The 22,330-nt window shown below is 41.4% G+C and overlaps 1 protein-coding gene across 1 annotated transcript in view; it reads right to left on the bottom strand.

The window, feature by feature from the left end:
• The window catches only part of LOC135218667 (GTPase-activating protein and VPS9 domain-containing protein 1-like), a 387,415-nt gene that overhangs the window by 35,235 nt on the left and 329,850 nt on the right, over nucleotides 1-22,330 (bottom strand). Inside the window, exon 20 of the mRNA XM_064255113.1 lies at nucleotides 326-523. Within this exon, the coding sequence (XP_064111183.1) occupies nucleotides 326-523 (198 nt within the window). The remainder of the gene's footprint in view (nucleotides 1-325; nucleotides 524-22,330) is intronic.

Consider the following 22,330-nt stretch of genomic DNA (forward strand, 5'->3'; position numbering starts at 1 on the left):
ATATATATATATATATATATATATATATATATATATTATATATATATATATATATATATATATATATATCTATATATATATATATATATATATATATATATATATATATATATATACCCTATATATATATATATATATATATATATATATATATATATATATAAACTACCAGCTATCTGAGATGTGTTTAACAAAATTATTATTTCTGTAAGTAAGCAAGAGTATAAAAATGAAAAATTTAAAGAAAAGGTATACTGCACTCTCATGCAAACTAAAGGTGTACATTTGTATTTAACAATTTCAAGTAAACGTTAAGCTGACTTACCATAATAAGCACATACACTAACACAGGTATGAAGTCATCTGCTGCTGGAACTGAGTGATCATGTGCCAGACGTAGTAAATTCATGATAGTCTGCGATGCCCGAACCACACACTGCAATTTATCTCTAGCTGTCTTATATGCATTGATGCAGACTATTTCAGCCTGTGCACTAGGCCAGGGGCATTCATACTGGTACAGCTGTAGAAAGATTTGACACAAATAAATAACAATAAAATTACTGACACAAATAAAATAATCTTATCATCAATTTTTAATAAACTTCTAAAATATAAAAAGTAATTTTGAAGTAAAAAATAATTTTTACACAGTAAACTGAAATCAAAAGCAGATTACATCTACTGGTTACACTGCTGTTTCTGATAAGTTTCACGGTAAAAAACTGATGAAAACTATATATATAAGGGGTAACCGGCCTAAGAAGTAAACTTGAGATTGAATAAAATGAAACCTGCATGCATTTCACATACTAGGATTGGTTCATTAAACAACAGGATGGGTCTATGCAAAATGCTCCCCCCTGGTATTAATCAGTTGACTAGATCCAAGGTGTCATTCAGTCCTCTGATTCTATATGCAAAATGAAAGCTATAGGTTCTTAATCTGCCCTCCTTACAATGTAAATCATGTAATGAAAACTTTTATCAGTTGCCAGACTAAATACAAACAATAATGCCCATCACATGAGCCACTTTTTGGGGATAAAAAAAATCCTTCCAAAAACCATTCTACATCCTACCCATAAGACTACCCTATGTCTAAACAACACTGTCTGATACAATAACCCTACAGATTGGAATATAGACAGATACTGCTTGGATACTAACATTCTGACAAATTTTTTAAATTGTGGCATTTATCAATAAATACTAAAATCAAATTAAAAAGAGGAAACAAAAATTCTTACTAAACAGCTTCATTCATATGAGATAGCTCTGTGAGGTGAGAAAATATGCACTGTTCGACACTTGAAGCAAAAAGGCAGCATAACTCACTACTCTCCCCACACCCCAGTTTCTAGTGATGAAGCAGAAAATACGTAATAACTGTTGTGTTCCATAACACTTCTGAGAACTAACTATTAGCTTAATTTAAGAGGGCAGCTTTATAAAAAAAATATATAAAATTATGTGTGTGTGAGTGTGTGTAGAACCTTGGTGTCAGTTCCTCTTCCACCTTGACTGTCCCTTTCTGGAGCATGGCTCTCACCTCTGCTTGGAGGGCATTTTCCTCTATTTATTTGGTTTTGTATGTTGGGGATGTAATCAGCTGTAGTGAACAAGAGGTTTTCTCCCCCCCAAAAGGGAGTGTGTAGCCCTCCCTGAGGACTGACTGTCCACTCCTCTGCCTGACAGTTCTGCCACACTGCCCATTGCTCCACTAGGCACCTTCCACCATCTGACTCATGGCAGCCTGGGGGAGGGGGGGGGTCTAGCCTCCAATTTCTCCTCCTTACTGGCAGGGAGAGGTCTGTGCTTCCTGACAGTATCTTGGCTGTGGAGAAGCTCTCTGGGGGTTGGATATCCCTCTCTTCCTCTGTCCAGATTTCACACTAACAGTCTCTCTCTCTTTCTTTCTCTTCACCCCCTGGTATTTGAAGGGGGAATGGAAAGAGATTAGGTAGGAGATTTTGATCATTTTCAAGACCCTAGGGGGGAGGGGGAGGGAGTTCGAGTCTCCCCTCTTGCTGGCTGGCTGGCTGGGCACAAGGAGGGGGAAAAGCTAGGAAGCCTTTGACATCATTCACAGCTTCACTCCATAGGTTCTTCTAACACACTGACTGTTCTTGGTTTCATTCCTCCACTGCTTCTCAGATAAATGTTATCATGAGCTTTTCAGCAGTCCATAACATTTACTTTTGGGGTTAGCATCAATAGCTGCCTTACCATTTCAAAGCTCTGCCAAGTTTATGTGGCCTTAGTTGAGAGGCTCAAGAGGCAAGGTCATGTTTAGAGTTGAAAGTAAGGCCTGCAAATCTGGGTCTTCTATGACATTGGATTGAGGATGGCCAGGAGCATTATCTATTATCAATAAAACTTTGAAAGACAACATTTCCTTCTCTAAATTCTACAGCTTTTTACTTTGAGTATACAAATTTCATGAGACCCCTGAGTAACAAACATCTTTATGATCCACACCGTAGTATTGTGCTTCAGGTAACAAGAAAGAAGCCTCTTTTTTGTTCTTCAAAGTAATGGTATTTTTTGCCCAGAACCAACACAAGGCTTAATCATATGGCCATCCGCACTGCCACACACCACCAAAGTCAGCTTATCCTTCAAATCTTTAAAGCCTGGTGTCTGCTTTGCACTTTAGTGGATATAGAGCCTGCTTAGCATTTTCTTCCAGAATAGTCGAGCTTCATAAAAACTAAAAATACCCGGGATCATAACCTCCATTCTTAAACAGTTCCCTGAACAATGTAGGACATGTGTTGGTGACTTCTTCATCGACAGATGTCTATTCCCCAGTAATTCTTATATTCTTCAGGTTGGTTAAATCAATCTTTGAACTGATTCAACTATGTGTATATTCCCAACTGGCAAACGACTGGGTTCCCTCATAGCTATCAGCTTTACTGCTAAATTGCTCATACAGGCTTAAGGGCTTCTACCACAGAATATTTACATTGACAGGAACTATCTTCCTTGTTGTCTTCTATCCACTCATTTAGTGTTTTCCATTTTTGCTAACACTTTATCCCTCACTACTGAACTAACTTTTGCACTTCACATATGAGTGCAATAACAAACTTTTACATAATATTTTTATTTGCTTGAAAATTTCTCAAATCTATGATTCATCCATTTTCATTTCCTAGAGATCCCAGAATGAGACTTTTTTTCCATTTCAATATCTAACATTTCCGTCTCGTCAACTGAAAATGGGCACCTCAAGGGCTTTCTTGAGATTACTCTCACTACCACTGAAAACAGTTCTTGCAAACCTTGGAGCCACTGTATGGGTTTATTAAGGCTTCTTTTGATTGAGCTCACAAACTGCATGGGAAATATGCTGTGGTAGAAGGCTTTGACTATGTGAGAAGCAGTGCTGTGGTGATGAGTACTTGGAGAGGCAAATGATGATGAGTGGGTACATGCTGGGCTGAACAAAGGGTAAAACATATTGGTACTATTGCTGTCTAACTTTTTGTTTTAATTTTGTTTTTGCTTGTTCTTGTGGTGTATGCAATTTGAATTTATTAACTTTTTTTCTCCGCAGCTAGCAGCCAGCAAGTGGATCAGTGAATACTGGGGTCCAACTGTATATCTTAATATATTCAAAACTCTGAATACAAATTATAATCAACATATATAATATAAACTACTACATGGTAATATAGTCTTTATCATTCTTATGATTGCTCTGTTACTGAATTCTAATGGCAACTCTCCCATACCTGTCATTCTTTCATAAATGGAGTGGTAAACAATTGGTGGGAATTATTCTATAGTAAAACAATATAACAAACTCAAGTCGCAGAGTAACTCCAATGTTCACGAGGCAGTCCTGACCAAGTATTGAAATAATGAGTAGGTCATCTAGACTTTTTTTTTAATGCCATAAGGTGTCCATTGGGTGAGCAGTTTGAATTTGTAGGCTCCATTTTGGTCAGGCTCTACCAAGCATGATTTAATGAAAATACAAGGGTAAACTGATCTACAACAGTAAGTTGCCTCTTTAAATACAAGATGGTTGGTGGAAGACAAGATGCTTACTGGCTGCCAATTGGCTGAGAATGAAATCTCACATTCTGATTGGCTGGTGAGAATTTCTTGTAAAACAATTTCTAGCTCTGATGGTTACAAGGTTGCAGCCTTGCTGAGTAATAGGGACGGTGGTGAATCAGCTGCTGGTATTTTCCACCAAATATTTAGGTTGATCAAGAGGCAGTTAACAATTTTGCAGTTACATTGGTGTTTTTCACCTGCAAGAATGCTTGTTCTGTATCCAAATAATGCTTGTACCGTCATCGCTCTTGGTACTGGAGTCATTATTAGGAGTGAATCTTTTTTTAGGTCCCGTTTAAAAAGGCATTGATGTTAGGGGTCTGGAAGAATGTTTCCTGCATTGTGTTCAGAGAGGGCTTCTCTGCTTATAGAGTATGCAAGCCTTGAGCTGTTAGAGGCACCTTGAGTCAGGAGTCTTGTCGATTACTTCAGTATTCTTTACCATGGTTTCTTATGATGTTGATTCTGTGTGCCTCTCACATGTGTCTTTATAGCTCCTCCTTGTCATAACATATGAGTTGGCCAATCAGAGCATGAGATTTTATTCTCAGCCAATTAGTGGCTGGTAAGCATCAGGCCCACCACCAACCACCTTGTATATACGGAGCCAGACGCACCATTGAAGATTAGTCTACTACATAATGTCTTTTGGTGTGACCATGCTAAATAGAACCTAAGAAAAATGTGACCTGCAAACTCAGGAAAAAATTACCCAAGGACACTTCACATCAGTACAAAACTTCTTGATGGCCTACACCTTCTACAAAAATGACTCAAGACTTCTTCATACACACAAGTTACTTAACCCTCTTGCGCACAGGCTGAAAATATAAGGGTGTAAGGTACACGACTCTTCCCTCAGTCTGAAAATAACACTCGCATGAAAAAGGTTTTTGGTAAAATTCGGTACGTCAGAACTATAACTGATATACGCTTCTGGTTAGTGTTATTATGTCGGCAAATGATTCAATTATTTTCTAAAGCAATCAGAACGTCTTTACGAGGCTTAGAAATAATAAAAACAATGTGATGAACTGAAATTTTTAAGAAAAATTGTAGATATTTTTTGGAAATAACCATGAAAAATATAATAATTAGGTTTGGGGAGTTTGTTTTATACCTAAATTGTATAACAGAGATGTTTGATATTTCATGTAGAAGCAATAATTTTGCTATAAATGTGTTTGCTAATGAGCTGTAATTGATTTAGAAATGCTAATTTTTTAGAGTCCAATTTTCAGATTTTCCAACCTACTTAAGTTGACGCTTTGTATTGTAGCTAAGTAAGCTAGCGGTGTCGGGTTTGCGTTTTCTTCGAGATTCATCATCTGTTGACCCAATGCCGTCAAGTACGTTTTCTATGATTGACACATTATTTTCTGTGAATTTTTCCCAAAAATAACTTACATATGATATGCCCAGAGCATCATCTGTGCACTTACGGAAAAAAATTTATCAACCCTTAAACGCCGATTGGACGTATTATACGTCTATATAAATTGTCTGTTGGGTGCCGATTGGATGTATGGTACATCGATATAAAAAGTTTTTTAAAAATTCAAGGAAAAATACTTATAGCCCTACCAGGCAAAAAATGATATTGTTATGATACAATGAAGTTTTATACCTACTTACCTGGCAGATATATACTTGGCTATAGACTCCGTCGTCCCCGACAGAAATTCGAATTTCGCGGCACACGCTGCAGGTAGGTCAGGTGATCTACCGCCCTGCCGCTGGGTGGCAGGAATAGGAACCATTACCGTTCTAGAACCAGATTTTCTCTTCCACCTGTCTCCTGAGGGGAGGTTGGGTGGGCAATTAATTGTATATATCTGCCAGGTAAGTATGTATAAAACTTTATTGTATCATAACAATATCATTTTTATACATTCAACTTACCTGTCAGATATATACTTAGCTGATTCACACCATTGGAGGAGGGTAAGAGACAGCTAATTACTGAATAGACAGGTAAACAACATACGTTGTAGGTAATAAATAAATAAAACCTTGGTTCCTACTTGTTTTAGGCGGAAGATTCCATGGCTAATGCCTAGGAATCTGCTTCGCCTCAAGAGCCTCAGCGAGGATGTGACCTATGGCTAAGAGTTCTTGTGGGTCTGTCGATGGGGTCTTATCCACTTACTCAACAGAGCCTGATGGCCTTTGTCAATGGGGTCTTATCCACTTACATGACAATACACCTATGCCTAGTGGCATAATTAAGAAGCACAACACCGATCCCGATCACCTGATCCTAACACGAGGGTTAGTGCTTAATTTGAAAAGAGTTATCCCCAAACTTCTTTCAAACAACCCAAAGAAAAACACAACGTTAAATAAAATTTAACTCGCTAGTTAGGGATCAGTATCGGCTCCCTATCCCAGCAACGTATCCGCAGACACGTATCAATCAAGAGAGAAGGATCTCTCAAAGGTTATCTTGACATCCTTCTGGTAATGGGAAGTCAATACAGAATTGCATCTCCCTTATGTGACAGCTAATATGTCCTTTATGACATATTGTTATGGAAAGAACAAGAATTCGCAAAAGCTCGCACTTCCTGTGTTTTTAATTCTCAGCTGTTTGAAGGAATCATCAAGGCACTTATCAAGTGCTATGGAGATCACACTGTCTCAAGGAAGACCAGGGCGTTCTTTGATACAGATCTCTTCTGGATGAAGGCTGGCTGGCGCCTCGCGCCTGGCTGGCGCCTAGCACCTAGCTGGAGCCTCTCGCCTGGCTGGCGCCTCGCGCCTGGCAGGCTCCTCGCGCCTGGCTGGCGCCTAGAGCCTGGCTGGCGCCTCGCGCCTGATTTGGCACCTTGCGCCTGGCTGGCGCCTAGTGCCTAGCTGGAGCCTGGCTGGCGCCTAGAGCCTGGCTGGCGCATTACTCTTGGCTGGCGTTTCTGGCGCCTGGGTCCTGGCTGGCGCTTTTTTAGGCGCCTGGCTGGTGCTTCTGACACCTGGCGCCCGGCTAGGTCCTCCCCCTTACCTGGAGCTTCTAGCTTGGCTGGAGTCTCGAGGTTGGCTGGCGATGTCCACACCATACACTCTCATCTGTCTGATTTGTTCGCCTCTGGTGCGATAGGAGGCCCGCTCCTTCTCCGCCTCAGACAAAAAAAGCGTTTATTCGAGCTGTCTGCCTCTGGCGTTTCTCGCCTGTTTGGCATTTGGCGCCTAGCTGGCGCTACGTTGCCCGAGGATCCTGAACAAACCACAATAGTTTATCAGGAGACAGGAGAAGGGTGGAAGGAACTCTTCCACCTTGAGCCTCTGGCCTCTGACGAGGGGAGGCGTTTGTAGCCAGTTACATCCAGTAGAAGATAGGATATCTAAACAGGACAAGAGAGAAGAGACTTCCTCCAAGGAGGATCCTTTGTGAGTACTTCTGTTGCAAACGAGATCTATTCCTACCTGTTGAGGAGGTTTCTCGTTGCAGAAACTTCCCTCTCCTTGTCCGAAGGAGGGGAAGGAGCCTGGAAGTCGAAGGAGACTCTGAGCCGAAAGTGGGCGAACCCAGGCTTTCTTAGCTCTTATCGTGTCCCTCTGAGTACCTTCTGGGAAGCGTTTCGAGCCCTCATCGCATCCCAACGACTCTGCAGGCAAAGTTAAGCCATTTCTTCTGCTGAAGATAAAACTTACGTACTCTGCCTGGGAAAATAGACCCTTCTATTTCTTCCCTTATCAATTGGAAAAGCCCCTTGACTTCAAAGCTCTGAGCCAGGATTAGAAGGGTTTTAGTTCTTTGCCAGACATAGTATGCTGGCAAGAACCAATCGCTGAGTCTCCATTGAATCTAATGCGAGATTCCAAAACACAAAAATTCAATTGTTCTCTTGGTAGTTGGTAAGGTCAAGAGAAAAAATGAATTCCCTCATAAAAATTTCTAAAAGAAACTTGATGAGGAGAGGTTCCAACTTGTCGGAACAAGGACTCTGCGGGCCACAAATAGATCCCAACTCGAAGTACATGATATCCTACAGTTGGTTGTCTCGAGGTATCATGTAAGATCCCGAGGAACTTCTCTGTTATCTTCCAATTCCTTTGTAAAGACAGAGTATAGCCTGCTACTGTAATCTGTGATAGCAGATATAAATACAAAGGTGATTCTTCTCTCAGAAAAGGAATAAAAACCGCTATGTGGGTCACAGAGGTATCGGAAGAGGACCGTTTCCTCATTCAATCCAGCACGATCAGCAGCACCTCTATGCCTTTTCTATGACACTTGTCATTCACCTTGCAAAATCCTCTCATCCCCATCACTTCTCGTCAGTCTGCACGCAGACAGACTCAGAGTGTAGAGGTTTTTTAGGTCCCTTTCTAAGTGAGGCTGATAGAGTAGACCGCCTCTCTTGTGAAAGCCTTTATAACAGTGCTGTAAGAAGGATGTGACCTCTGTGAATCCAGCTTCCCGAAGGTAAAAATGGGGCAAAAAGCATCCTCCTCTCTTCCTCTGACGCCAGTAAATATCTTAATTCGTCCATTAAGAATTTATATATTGGAGAAAAAATTTACTAATGTTTATTTCCCTTTTAAAGTAAAGGATGACGTATATTGCTACCTCTCTTGGTTCGAGGATAAGGAAGCAGTCTAGAGGAATTCTCTTCGTCTTCAACTTTGCGAAAAGATCTATGAAGAAGACGTATCGCAGGTTTCCACAACTCTCTTTCCAACTCAGCTTATACAGACGTTAATAGTTATTATCGTCGATCGAGAAGATTCTCACGGACGTGCAACATCGTGCAGCGAACCTCTTAAGGATCGTTACGTTCCGTGTCCGTGTTCCAAACAGGTTCTCTCTTGTTAACGCGAACAGGGGCGAAAAAAGAGATTCTCAATGCTTCTTAAAATATGAGAGAGCTGTGGAAATGGCCTAATTGATTTAAATCATTTCGTCCCTCCTTGAGATCGAACCCCCTTCAAGTTAGTCGGGGAACGAAATCAGGAACGAACCGTGCCATTACCGAACCTGCTGTCAAAGAGGCTACTGAACCCTTCGATTAATAACTCGCTATATCGAGAAATGATCAAGTCCATTAATTTTGCTTCTGCCTTTCTTATTTCCGTTTCTTGGTAGGAAGAACTTGATAGGCTTAATATAGCCCACTCAGGGGAACAAAATTCTATCACGAAGAAAAATGGTTTCCCAACAGATTCATCCATATTCTCACTGAGAATGTTCTCTAATAAGACTATGCTTTCGTAAGCATGAGAGCATCATATAATATATTGCTCTGCTGCGTTAGAATCATATTGCTATTTATTTCCTATAATCCTGTTACCTTGCGGTAAACAGTATCGAAAGGTTACAACGGATCTTTTTATTGAAAACTTCTTAGCAAAACGAAGACAATGTTATTCTCTTTGCCTACAAATCCCCCCCGATTCGAGGCTAAGTCCATGATTGTAGGGGGATATACGGTTAACCATTCGATCACGTAGGAGACAGAGATGTAACCAACCGCACATGACCGAGAACTAGATGGTACTGTGTTGGTTTACAATGACAGCAGTCCCGTTAGCTGCCTCGCTGCATTCTTCCTGAGTTGCCAGTTACTCCATTCAATGAAGGAGTATGATAAAATTATTCTCGAGCCTAAGGAAGCTCTCAATAATGCATATTTAAGCAAAACAACCTTCGTTAAATACCGAAACTGAGTAGGTGTTGTCGTAACAAACCCTTTAAGCGTAGTCCTTCCTAGGAAATTCCTGTAAGGATACAGATAATTCCGTTGCGAACCACAAAGGTAACTACGGTATGCGTATATGACTTGCCATACAGTAGTCGTATACACCAAATTTTCTTACTACATACATTCTTTCCTCTCCGATGCAGAGAGAATGGACATTATACTCTCTTCATTCTTTTATTCAATAAAAACGAATTAGTATTAGCCAAAGGAGATCCCAAATGAAAAACCGAGGATCTAAGAGAATCTCTCAAGTTTTTATTCTCTTGGAGATAAGGCCGTATTGTACGCCTTATTATCTGGAAGAGCCTCTAATCAACGAATGAGAGCTCGTACGAATCTTGTCCATTTCCAAACGATTGCCACTCTTCCTGGAAATGGTTGTATGCATTATTTTAGAAGGAGGATGATTTTAATATCCTCTTACTAGTAATGAATGAATTCTCTCAATAAAAGGGTTGCTAAGGTCTTACAAACTGAGAGACCTTCCCCCTTATTGCCTTCCAATTCCGATATATCTTCCATTTCCTGTCCAGTCAAGTTGGGAGAAGGCAAGTTGGAAGAAGAATGAGCAACCGGAGGAGAGTGCCTCCTTTCGCAAGGTGAAGGGCTTTCAGCAGTCCCAGCTCCAACCTGACAAGGGCTATGGCCGCCTGTGCAACATCTTGAGTCCCTGCCAGGGGAGGACTGATTCCGCACCATGCCCCTATCCACATCAGAACCATCCTGACAAGGATGACGGCCGCCTGTGCGACAACTATCGTCCTTATCAGGAGAAGTTTGTGCTTGCGAAAGACCCACCACAGTCTCAGCAACCTCCTGACAAGGGCGACGGCCGTCTGTGCGACATCTTAAGTCCCTGTCAGTAGATAGCTGATCCTGTGAAAAGTCTGCAAAGAGGAGCTTCCTGGTCAATTTCTATCTCCATATCTGATGAGGCTGGAGATCCTGGCGCCTGGCTGGTGGCTAATTTGCAGCTGGCTTCTTGCGCCTGGTTGGATCCTCAATCCTGGCTGGTGCCTGGAGCCTGGCAGGCGCCTCTCGCCTGGATGGATCCTCAATCCTGACTGGCGCCTGGCAGGCACCTGGAGCCTGGCAGGCGCCTAGCGCCTGGATGGATCCTCAATCCTGGCAGGCGCCTTGCGCCTGGATGGATCCTCAATCCTGGCTGGCGCCTGGCAGGCGCCTTGCGCCCGCAAGGAGCCCTGCGCCTGGTAGGCGCCTTGGATGGAGCTGTCCGCATCGGTCCGTTTTCATCCTCTGAACGGGATCTCTTGATTGGACGGAAACAGTCCTTTCTCAATATTCATACCAATGACGAGACTTGTTCTTGTATCTTCATAAGAATCTTCGTCGCTGAATATACCTCCTCCTTATCCGCCAAGGGGAAGGAGGTTTAGGTAATAAAAGAAAAAAAAAAACACACACTGTTTTAGGATACCTTTCCAATGGCTATCCTTGGCAGTCTGGGACGTTCTACAGAACCTGCCAAGGGGACGCCTGACCGGTGGGGATTCTCTGAAACCTTCGTACGGCTTTCGACATTCCTTCTCCTCTGGGCTTGGGAGCTTGGAAGAGGTCTAGGCCTGGGAGCGAGACAGAGCCGATCAGACACACCCTCCACTGCAATGGGGAACAATATATTCACTTCTTACCTGTTAAGAGCTCGCATTTTGAGCTACATCCATTTATCTTCAAATTTGCAAATATGAATTTGTAGTTTCTGTGGAGTAAGAAGGTGATGAGGATGCAACAACTACTAGTACTGCTAAAACTCTAACTGCTCGTTAGCACAAAAGCTATTAAAGCTTCTAAAGGAAGCATATCTATTTATATGCTTTTCTGACCTCCTAAAGTAGGAAATTAGAGTCTTATATTTCCTCAATAATGTTCTAACACTTATTACAAGTATTAATGAATAAATATTAATAATTCCCTTTCTTGCAAACTATGTGAGTGTCTACCGAAAAATTCGGTAGTTTCACGTAATATATTCTTCGAAATTTTCGAAGCGAAATTCATTAAAAAGTTAATAAAAGCGTATGCCAAACCAAAGACCCAGTACTTCCCTGCAAAAGACAGCCCAGAAGATCGATGGCGATGAAAAACGAAAATAAAGTCAGGAGGTAGCAACAACGTATGTTGACACTACCGCGACAGAGAAAATCTGGTTCTAGAACGGTAATGGTTCCTATTCCTGCCACCCAGCGGCATGGCGGTATATCACCTGACCTACCTGCAGCGTGTGCCGCGAAATTCGAATTTCTGTCAGGGACAACAGAGTCTATAGCTAAGTATATATCTGACAGGTATGTTGAATGTATAAAACTTTTGAATCACACGCCTTGGGAGATGCTGGGAGCTCACGGATCAAGGCGTTGTTTTGTTTACAATCATTACCCAGGCGCGCAAGCGCGAATTTCTTTCTTCTCACACTAAAAAACATCAGCAACACATCTCAGAAATTATTTCGTCACTTTTGACATAATTTTTGCACCATTTTATATTAGCCATTACATGGAGTATTATATATGAAAATGTGCAAAATTTCATGTAGAATACAACTAAAAACTACTCATGGTTGTAGCTTTCATCAGTTTTCATATATTTTTATATAAATAATTATGTGCCAAAATTTCAACCTTCCGTCAACTTTGACTCTACCGAAATGGTCGAAAAACGCAACTGTAAGCTAAAACTCTTATATTCTAGTAATATTCAATCATTTACCTTTATTTTGCAACCAATTGGAAGTCTCTAGCACAATATTTTGATTTATGGTGAATTTATGAAAAAACTTTTTCCTTACATCCGTGCGGTAACTCTTCCGAAAAAATCATAAATTTTTTCGTCCGATTGTTGTAATGTTTGCACCATTTAAAATTAGCCGTTACACAAAGTTTTACTATATATGAAAATGCACACAATTTAATGTAGAATACAACAATAAACAATCCATGGTTGTAGCTTTTATCAGTTTTGAAATATTTTCATATAAATAACAATTAGTGCCAAAATTTCAACCTTCCGTCAAATTTGACTCGACTGAAAAGGTCGAAAAACGGAATTTAAAGCTAAAACTCTTACATTTTAGTAATATTCAATCATTTACCTTTAATTTTGCATCAAATTGGAAGTCTCTAGCACAATATTTCGATTTATGGTGAATTTATAAAAAAATAAATTTTCCTTACATCCGCGTGGTAACTCTTCTGAAAAAAATAAGAAATTTTTTCGTCCAATTGTCGTAATGTTTGCACCATTTTAAATTAGCCGTTACATAAAGTTTTATATATGAAAATGTGCGCAATTTCATGTGAAATACAACAACAAAATAATTGAAGGTTGTAGCTTTTCTCATTTTCGAAACATTTGCATATAAATCACGAAAAATAGAAAAAAACCACGTTCGGTCAACTTTGACTCTACCGTAATGGTCAAAAAACGCAATTGTAAGCTAAAACTCTTACAGTCTAGTAATAGTCAGTCATTTATCTTCATATTTAAACAAATTCGGAGTCTCTAGCACAATATTTAGATTTATGGTGAATTTTAAAAAAACTTTCCTTCCCTCCGCGCGCGAATTCTACGCCGCAAACCTCCGAAATGCGTATGTCGCATTCTCGTAATATTTGCTCCGCTTCATATTAGGTGTTTCATAGAGTTTTATATATGAAAATGTGCACAATTTCATGTAGAATACAACAAAAAACAACCTAAGATTGTAGCTTTCCTCATTTTCGAAATATTTGCATATAAAAAAAATATATAACAAAATTTGACATTCGGTCAACTTTAACTCGTCCGAAATGGTCGAAAACTGAAATTGTAAGCTAAAACTCTTACAGTATACTAATATTCAATCATTTATCTTCATTTTGAAACAAATTGGAAGTCTCTAGAACAATATTTAGATTTATGGTGAATTTTTGAAAAAAACATTTTTTTACATCCGTGCGTTACGAATTCATGCATCATTTTGTGATCATATTTTCTCTGTGTTGCTTTGATTTTTTTACAATGTGTTATACAGTGGACCCCCTGTATTCACGTTCTCCGGATTCGCGGACTCACACATTCGCGGATTTCTCTCGGGAACGTTTCCCTGCATTATTCGCGGAAAATTCGCGCATTCGCAGTATTTTTCTATGAGAAATATCCACAAATTCCTGGTTTTTGTTATCAATTTCATCATAAAATGCACTTTTTGTGATAAAACTATTCAAAAAACCAAGTATGAAAAATTTTAGTGGTTTTCTTAAGTTTTAACTAACAAAATAGGCTGTTTTTAGCATTTTTATAGGGGTTCCAAACATTCGCGGATTCTAACTATTCGCGGGGGGGTCTGGTACGCATCCCCCGCGAATACGGGGGGACCACTGTATACCAAAATGATCGTAATTTAGTGTACAATACAATGAAAAAAATTAACTCGTTAGCTTCAACCGTTTTGCTCACAGCACGATTTGAATACAATTATATATGAAATTTTGTTTTAGCGCTATCATACATCACATTATTTATATATAATAATGATATTTTTTTCATTTCTGATGGTTGCATACTAAACATCAGGCAATGACAAAAAAAGGAGACAAAAATGAACTCTTAATCTTGAAAACTAAGAGTGCTGTGATTTTTTGAAAAAATATTTTTCCGCTTCGGCGCTCACTCGGCATACGGGAGACGATTTTTATTATACCCCTTCGGCGTTAAAGGGTTAAACAGATTCTTTCAATTCTATGAATCATTCAGAACTATCCTTGCTCAAAACAACATACATATGCCTTTCTACAGATTAAAATAAGCATCCTTGTAAATTGTATATTAGGAATAATGAAGAAAAATTATAAAAATGAAATTTTCATTATTAAAATGAAGTTTTATTGTATACTTACCGAACAATTATAGAGCCGTGATTTCCACGAGCGGCAGGATACTAAATTCAAATTTAGCGCGTCGGCGTCGCCAACACTGGTGGTGATGACGTCATCTCCCTCCACTCGCGGGAGAACCAGGTACAACTGCCCAGGTGAATCCAATTCTTTCTGCCCGTCCGTCCACCTAAGGGGAGGAGGGTGGGTATAATCATAATTGTTCGGTAAGTATACAATAAAACTTCATTTTAATAATGAAAATTTCATTTTTATTGTAGTGTCTTACCGAACAATTATAGAGCTGATTACACATTTATGGGAAGGTGGGATTCAGTGGACCACTAGTATTTTTAAATGGTTACATTTATTGCAATACCAGTAAACACTCAAGGTGTCTGTTGTACCTTACCTTGTAAGAGAGCTACAGCAGACTGTTACTGCCTCTGGTCGGTGCTCTTCTTACTATTGTAGAGGAATTGGAATTTGACCAAAGTTAGCCTCTACAGGAGTGGAATCCTTCCGTAGTTCAAGCGAGTCAAGGCTGACTGACGGAGGATAGTAACAACAAAGATTGCCCTTGCCCTGGGCTAAGACCAGAAATTCAATCATACAAAACATTTGTCACCAACACCAGATTTAAAAACATATATACCCAACCATTGTAAAATCTGACCTAACAGACTGGTGAGTATCCCAGGTACTCAGTACCCCCAGCTTCCCTTGAACTCGACAACCTATTCAAGGTGAAAAGTTAGCATATGAGGTGACGACCACCCCTGTGCCGTTTCTCCCAACACCATGCCAGAAACCGCCACCGGACCTAACGTTTTACAATTCTCGAAAACCGTTTCTATCTCTTTGAGATAATGACTCGCAAAAACCGAAATTCGATCTCCAGAACGTGCTCTGAAGAATCGAAGCTAAAGATTAAATTCTTTCTGAATGCTAAAGAAGTTGCCACTGCTCTAACCTCGTGAGCTTTAACTCTCAGAACGGAAAAGATTGTCGTTCTCGGACTGCGAGTGAGCTTCCCTGATAAGCTCTCTAATAAAGAACGATATAGCATTCTTAGAAAGAGGACGAGAGGGATTTTGAACCGAGGTCCAGAGCTTAGAAGATTGTCCTCTAATACCCTTAGTGGCAAACAGATACTGCTTAATAGCCCTGACTGGACATAAGAGCCTTTCTTCCTCCTCATGTCCAACCAAATCAGATAAGTTCCTTACCACAAAACTCCTCAGGCCAAGGATTAGAAGGATTCTCATTTTTGGCTAGAAAGGTCAAAGAAACCGAAAAATACAGCATTGCCTTGAGAGAAACCGACTCTTTTGTCTATAGCGTGCAATTCGCTGACACGCTTAGCAGAAGCTAGTGCAATAAGAAAGAGTGCCTTCTTAGTCAAGTTCCTGAGTGAAGCCGACTTCAAAGGCTCAAACGGTGGCCCATGAGGAACTTAAGCACCACATCTAAGTTCCAAGCCACTGTATCTTGCGGGAGCTTAGTGGTTTCGAAAGAACCTAATGAGGTCCGACAGATCTGAATTGGAGGAAATATCCAAACCTCGATGTCGAAAAACCGAAGAGAGCATGGCTCTATATCCTCTGATCGTCGAAGGAGCTAGTTTCTTAGAGTTCCTAAGAAATAGAAGAAAATCTGCTATTTCTGTTAAAGAGGTCGCAGAAGTAGAGACTTTTAGCACTTCTACACCACTCTCTGAAGATTCTCCACTTCCCTTGATAGAGTTTGTTAGAAGACTCTCTCCTACAACGAGCGATAGCTTCTGCAGCTCTTCTTGAAAATCCTTTCGCTCTGACAAGATTCCGGACAGTCTGAACCCTGTCAGAGCTAGAGCGGACAAGTTTTGGTGGAACCTCTTGAAGTGAGGTTGTTTGAGAAGCCACTTCTCTGGAGGAAGAAGTCTGGGGAAGTCTACTAACAACTGGAGAAGGTCCGGGAACCACTCTTTCCTGGGCCAAAAGGGAGCGATTAACGTTAGCGTTACATTGCTGTGCGACATGAACTTGTTCAGCACCTCTCTTATTAGACCGAACGGAGGGAATGCATAAGCTTCCAGACCCGACCAATCCAACAGCATTGCGTCCACCGACCAAGCTAGAGGATCTGGGACTGGAGAACAAAAGAGAGGAAGACGGTTGTTCCTTGATGTCGCGAACAGGTCTATTGACGGTCGTCCCCAAAGGCGCCAAAGTTTCTGACAAATCTTGTTGTCCAAAGTCCACTCCAGAGGTAACACTTGCTGTTGACGACTTAACTCGTCCGCCAGGACGTTCATCTTTCCCGGAACAAATCTCGGGACTAGCTGAACCTTCGCTTCGTTTGACCACAGGAGGAGATCCTTGGCTACTTCGTACAGAGAGAAAGACTGAGTCCCCCCTGTTTCCGCACGTACGAGAGAGCCGTGGAGTTGTCGGAATGCACTGCCACTACTCGACCTTCTACTAAGCTCCGAAACTGTCTGAGCCCCAAGAAAATTGCTAACAGTTCCTTTACATTTATGTGGAACTTCTTCTCCTTCTCCGACCAAGCTCCTGAAGTCCGTTGATTTCCCAGTAGGGCTCCCCAACCTGTGTCCGATGCGGTCGGAAAAGAACTGTAGGTTCGGGAGGATGGGTCGTAAATCTAACCCTTCTTCCAACCTTGCTCGAGAGAGCCACCACCTTAGGTCCTCTTTTATTTGATCTGTGACAGGAAAGGTAATCGAGTCTGGTTGTGTCTTCCTGCATGCTGGTTGTGTCTTCCTGCCAAGAGGCTCTCAGGAAAAACTGCAGAGGTCTCATGTGCAGTCTTCCCGACGTCACAAATTTCTCCACTGACGTCAATTTGCCCAGGAGCCTCATCCACTGATTGGCAGAACTTACCTTTTTGTCCAAGAACTCCTGAACTGTCCTCCAGACAGCCTTGGACCCTCTTCGGGGACAGAAAAGCCCAAAAAACTTGAGCATTCAGAATCATCCCAAATAAAGGATGCTCTGAGATGGAACCAACTGGGACTTCTGTTTGTTGACCAGAATTCCTAACTTTCTGGCAAGATCCAGAGTTGTTCCAAGGTCCTTCATGCACCGACTCTCTGATTCCGACCGGAGAAGCCAATCGTCCAGATAGAGGGAGATTCTTACTCCTAATATGTGTAGCCAGCTTCCTATCGGGGATAGAACCCTGGTGAAAACTTGAGGAGCACGGTCGCTAGTCCGAAGCAAAGCGCCCGAAACTGAAACACCTTGCCTTCGAACATGAACCTCAGGTACTTCCGAGATTCGCGATGTATCGGAATGTGAAAATAAGCGTCTTGCATGTCCAGAGAGACCATCCAATCCCCGTCTGATGGACTCCAGAACCGACCGAGTGGTCTCCATATGAAATTTTGTTTTCTGGACATGCAAGTTCAGGGCGCTCACATCCAAAACCGGCCTCCAGCCCCCTGATGACTTGGGAACTACAAAAAGGCGATTGTAAAAGCCTGGAGGAAAATCCCCTTCTATCTGTTCTATCGCTTCTTTGAGAACAAGCGCTTCCACTTCTGCGGCTAGCGCCAGAAATTTGTCTGAGCCCGGAGAGTATGCCTGGAATGGAATTGGCACAGGTGAGAGCAAGGAGGTGAAACACGAGACGAATACGATAGCCGAACTTGAGTACTTGCACTACCAGGCTTCTGCTCCATCTGTTTTCCCATTCCTCCCAAAACAGAGCCAGCCTGGCTCCCACTGGTGCATGAAGAACCGAGCTTTCATTTGGAAGGTTTGTTAACCTTGGCCGAGGCCTTAGACTGAGGTCGCAAATTCGACTTCGGCCGAAAGAAGCGCTTGGGTTTTCTCCCTCGAAAAGGCGCTTGGGCCAGAGGAGAAACCGAAGGAACAGTCTCCACAGGAGCTTTAGGTCTCTTAGTAGACTGTGCCAGTAAATCCGAAGTAGATTTCTTATCTAGCGCAGACGAAATTGACAACACTACATCGTCTGGAAAGAGGTTATCTTTCACAAAAGGAGCAAACAAGAGAGCAGACTTCTGTTGGGACATAACCCTTTTAGAAGCAAAGGAGCACCAAAGTTGCCTTTTCTTAAGGGTACCAAAGGCGATGAGCGAAGCTAACTCATCACATCCATCCCTAATGGATTTGTCCGCACAGGACAGAACACCAATCCAATCCTCCGCTAACTCCTGAGAAAGAGAAGGACAATCTTCGATCTTGGCCGCTAAAGCGCCAATAGTCCAATCAAGGAAGCTAAAGACTTCCAAAAGTTTAAATTGATTCTTTACAACGTGGTCCAACTCAGGCGCTGTAAAGAAAACTTTCGCTGCGGCGAAAGCAGATCTTCTAGAGGAGTCGATTAAACTGGAGAAGTCTCCCTGGGAGGAGGCAGAAACTCCCAGAGAAGGAGCTTCCCAGTTACATAAAACCTATACCTCTTACGAAGCAACTTAGAGGGAGGGTAAGCAAAAAGAGCCTTCCCTAAGTCTCTTTTCATAGACATTTTATTTCTCCGTCTCTTTCAACGAATGTCTAACCGCTTTAGATAGAACAAGTTTTTGGGAGGAGAGGGTCTGAAGTTTTCCTCCTCATCAAAAAAGTCGAAGTTGGGGAGCGCGGAGCCGCTTTCTCAAAATAATCTGGATAAGATACCAGAAGAAATCTAAGGAGACGTGAATAACACGAGAGGTGATGTGAATCCTCCTCCTCTACTTCTTCTTCATTCTCCGATACCGCCGAAGAAGTAGACGGAACTACAACCTGATCTGAAGGTTTCGAACCACCCTTGGACTCATTCATCCAGTTGGTTAACATCTCTAACTGCTTGCGCAAAGGCGCCAGAGACGAATCAAAAACAGTTAACGTAGGCTTGGAAGAGCCTAAATGTTCAGCAGGAGGCGGAAAAAAAAAAAAAACTACTTGCGCCTCGCTTGGAGCCGCCGAAATTCGAGGCGAAACAGGCGCATCAGGCGTAACAGACTAAAAAGCGCCTAAAGAAACACCCTTAGAACTGCTAGCTACAGCGCTAAAACCACAATCTCTACTAAGTAGATGGAGCCGAAAAAGGCACAGATTGAGGCGACGAACGAGCCGCTAACGGCCGAGGCGCAACCCTACTCTCAGGCTCCTTATACCGCTTGACTGGAGGAGGCGAAGAATCGGCGCCTGAACGCCTCTTTAAGGGACGCGAAACGGGCGAATCTCGCCAAGAGCGCCGTGCGACCGGAGACGAATCGCTTGAATCATTTGAAAGGCGTCTGACCGCAACACCTTTCCAACGCTTAACCGAGCCCTGTTGAGGCGCAACAGGCTCAACAAGAGAGGCGCCTGTCTGTGGGCAAATCCCGATCGACTCCCTTGGACTTCCGGTATGTCTTCTCCCCGGTGCGGGGGAGCTGGACAGTGACCTTTGTCTAGGAGACGTGTCAGGACAGACAGACGCACCCTCAACTACACTCTTACCTGAAGCCGCTTTCTCCAAAACGTCTTAACTGAATTACCAAGTTGCAAAACCGTATTCGCTAGTACCGAAAATTTCTGATCTAACCTCGATTCCAGACTGGCAATGGTGTCGGAAGAAACTACACGGGAAGCCGGAGAAGTGGGATTAGGAGGAGGAATAGGAGGTGTAGTTAACGGAGACATAACAATTTGAGGAGAAACAGAAGGAACAGATGCATCGCAAGACGAAGCAGAGCTAAGTCTACTTTCCCTAAGCGCTGCTTTTCTAATTCTGTCTTTAGCTAATTTCTCCGAGTATGAACTAAAAAACTTCCATTGAGAATCAGTCCAATCACTACACTCGTTACATGTTCGATCTGCTGAACAAACCTGTCCCCTACACTTAACACATTTAGTGTGAGAATCATACTCTAATTTGGATAATCTAGTTTTACATCCTGAGATGCAAAACCTAACTCCCGACGGACTAGAATCCGACATGGCAACGCCTAAATAAAAAGCAAAATAACAACAACGCCAAAAAAGAGTACTTCACCAATTCCGAAGATCAAATCCACAAGAAAAAAGCGAAGCAAAGTCATCCAACCGCACCGACCACCGATGTTCACCGGACGCCGGCAGGAAAAAAATTGGATTCACCTGGGCAGTTGTACCTGGTTCTCCCGCGAGTGGAGGGAGATGACGTCATCACCACCAGTGTTGGCGACGCCGACGCGCTAAATTTGAATTTAGTATCCTGCCGCTCGTGGAAATCACGGCTCTATAATTGTTCGGTAAGACACTACAATAAAACATTATAATGATTGTGCTTTAAAATAAAGAAAATTGTAAACCTTCCATGATATGTACAGTAAAGACCCAGACCTCAATCATATTAGAACTCGAAAGAATCGGATTTCAACGGAAAATTTCAAGTAAATGTTGCATCTGAGCTCAAACAAAAATCCAGAAACTGACCAAAGGAATCATATGATTTTTGTAAACAAAAGTGATTTGGTCAGTCGCCGCTAAAATAGGCGTTGTTCCCATTCTACTTCGGTGAAGAAAATGATAAGAACCACAATTGAACTTAAGATTATTGAAAATTATAATGTAAGAGGCATTCTGTACCAACCTTAAAATCCTGTGAGATTTTTAACGATAGGCTAACCCTTGAAGTGTCAATAGTTGGCTAGTCACAACTATCGACAAACTATCGACACTCTAAACACAACATTTGTAACCTAATAATGGTAAAAACTGTAGATTATTAAAGAGAATCACTAGTGATACAACTTTTGATACTGTAAACAAAACAGCTAATTACAGCAATTATCGTGGATAATTACCATAATTAGATGTTAGGATGAGTGAGTTCTTACTTTGTTACAGGAGTAGGATCTAAAAACTGAAAAGGTCTATAAGCCTAAACATAAATATTTTCTGGAGAAAATGATAATTTGAAAAAGTTAAACGTATTTTACAGAATATAAGCATTGTCATCATATGCCATTTGCATTTGATATTGTTTACATTCTCAAAATCTCGGCTGACTGAGCTATCGAGATCTTCATTGCCATTACACTTGGCTGGTAGAAGATATGTAATTTAGATACTTTCTTGTAAATTAACAAAGTTGGATTTAAAAGTGGCACAATACTTGATTGTATAAGCATTAAGAGTGATTTCACTAGTTTTGAACACCAATTTTGCTAGCACCTTTTTTTTTTATCTTCTTTTTATAGTAACGGCCAATGACGGCAATCAGCTGTTTAATGATTTGGTTGCTTATACTCTGCACTTCAGGTTTACAATCACTTTAACCGTAATTTAAAAAACTGGGAATGAGAGAGAGAGAGAGAGAGAGAGAGAGAGAGAGAGAGAGAGAGAGAGAGAGACTCTGTTGCTTGGGTTAGGTTATTACAATGACACATATCCATTAGCAAAAGTCGATAATATTTGTGTTTTTTTTTAATCAGTGTCAGACAGTACTTTTGCCTGCCAAAACATTTTACAGTCTGCTCATAATTCGTAGTTCCCAGTCGTGCTGGACTTCAAGCCTTGTTGTTTACTAGGAGGCAATATTTTCTTGGTAGTATTTTATAATCAAATAAAGTAAAGGGTTTTGCGATATCAATAGCTCCCCAGTTATCCTTATTAAGGGGGCCGGCCGGCTAATGCCCTTTTTTAAGGACAGGACTTTGATATTCATACCACTTAATAAGGTGACTTGGGACATCTCCAAACCACATATGAT

Source organism: Macrobrachium nipponense, chromosome 9, assembly GCF_015104395.2.
Source record: "Macrobrachium nipponense isolate FS-2020 chromosome 9, ASM1510439v2, whole genome shotgun sequence".
Classification (NCBI taxonomy): Eukaryota; Metazoa; Arthropoda; class Malacostraca; order Decapoda; family Palaemonidae; genus Macrobrachium; species Macrobrachium nipponense.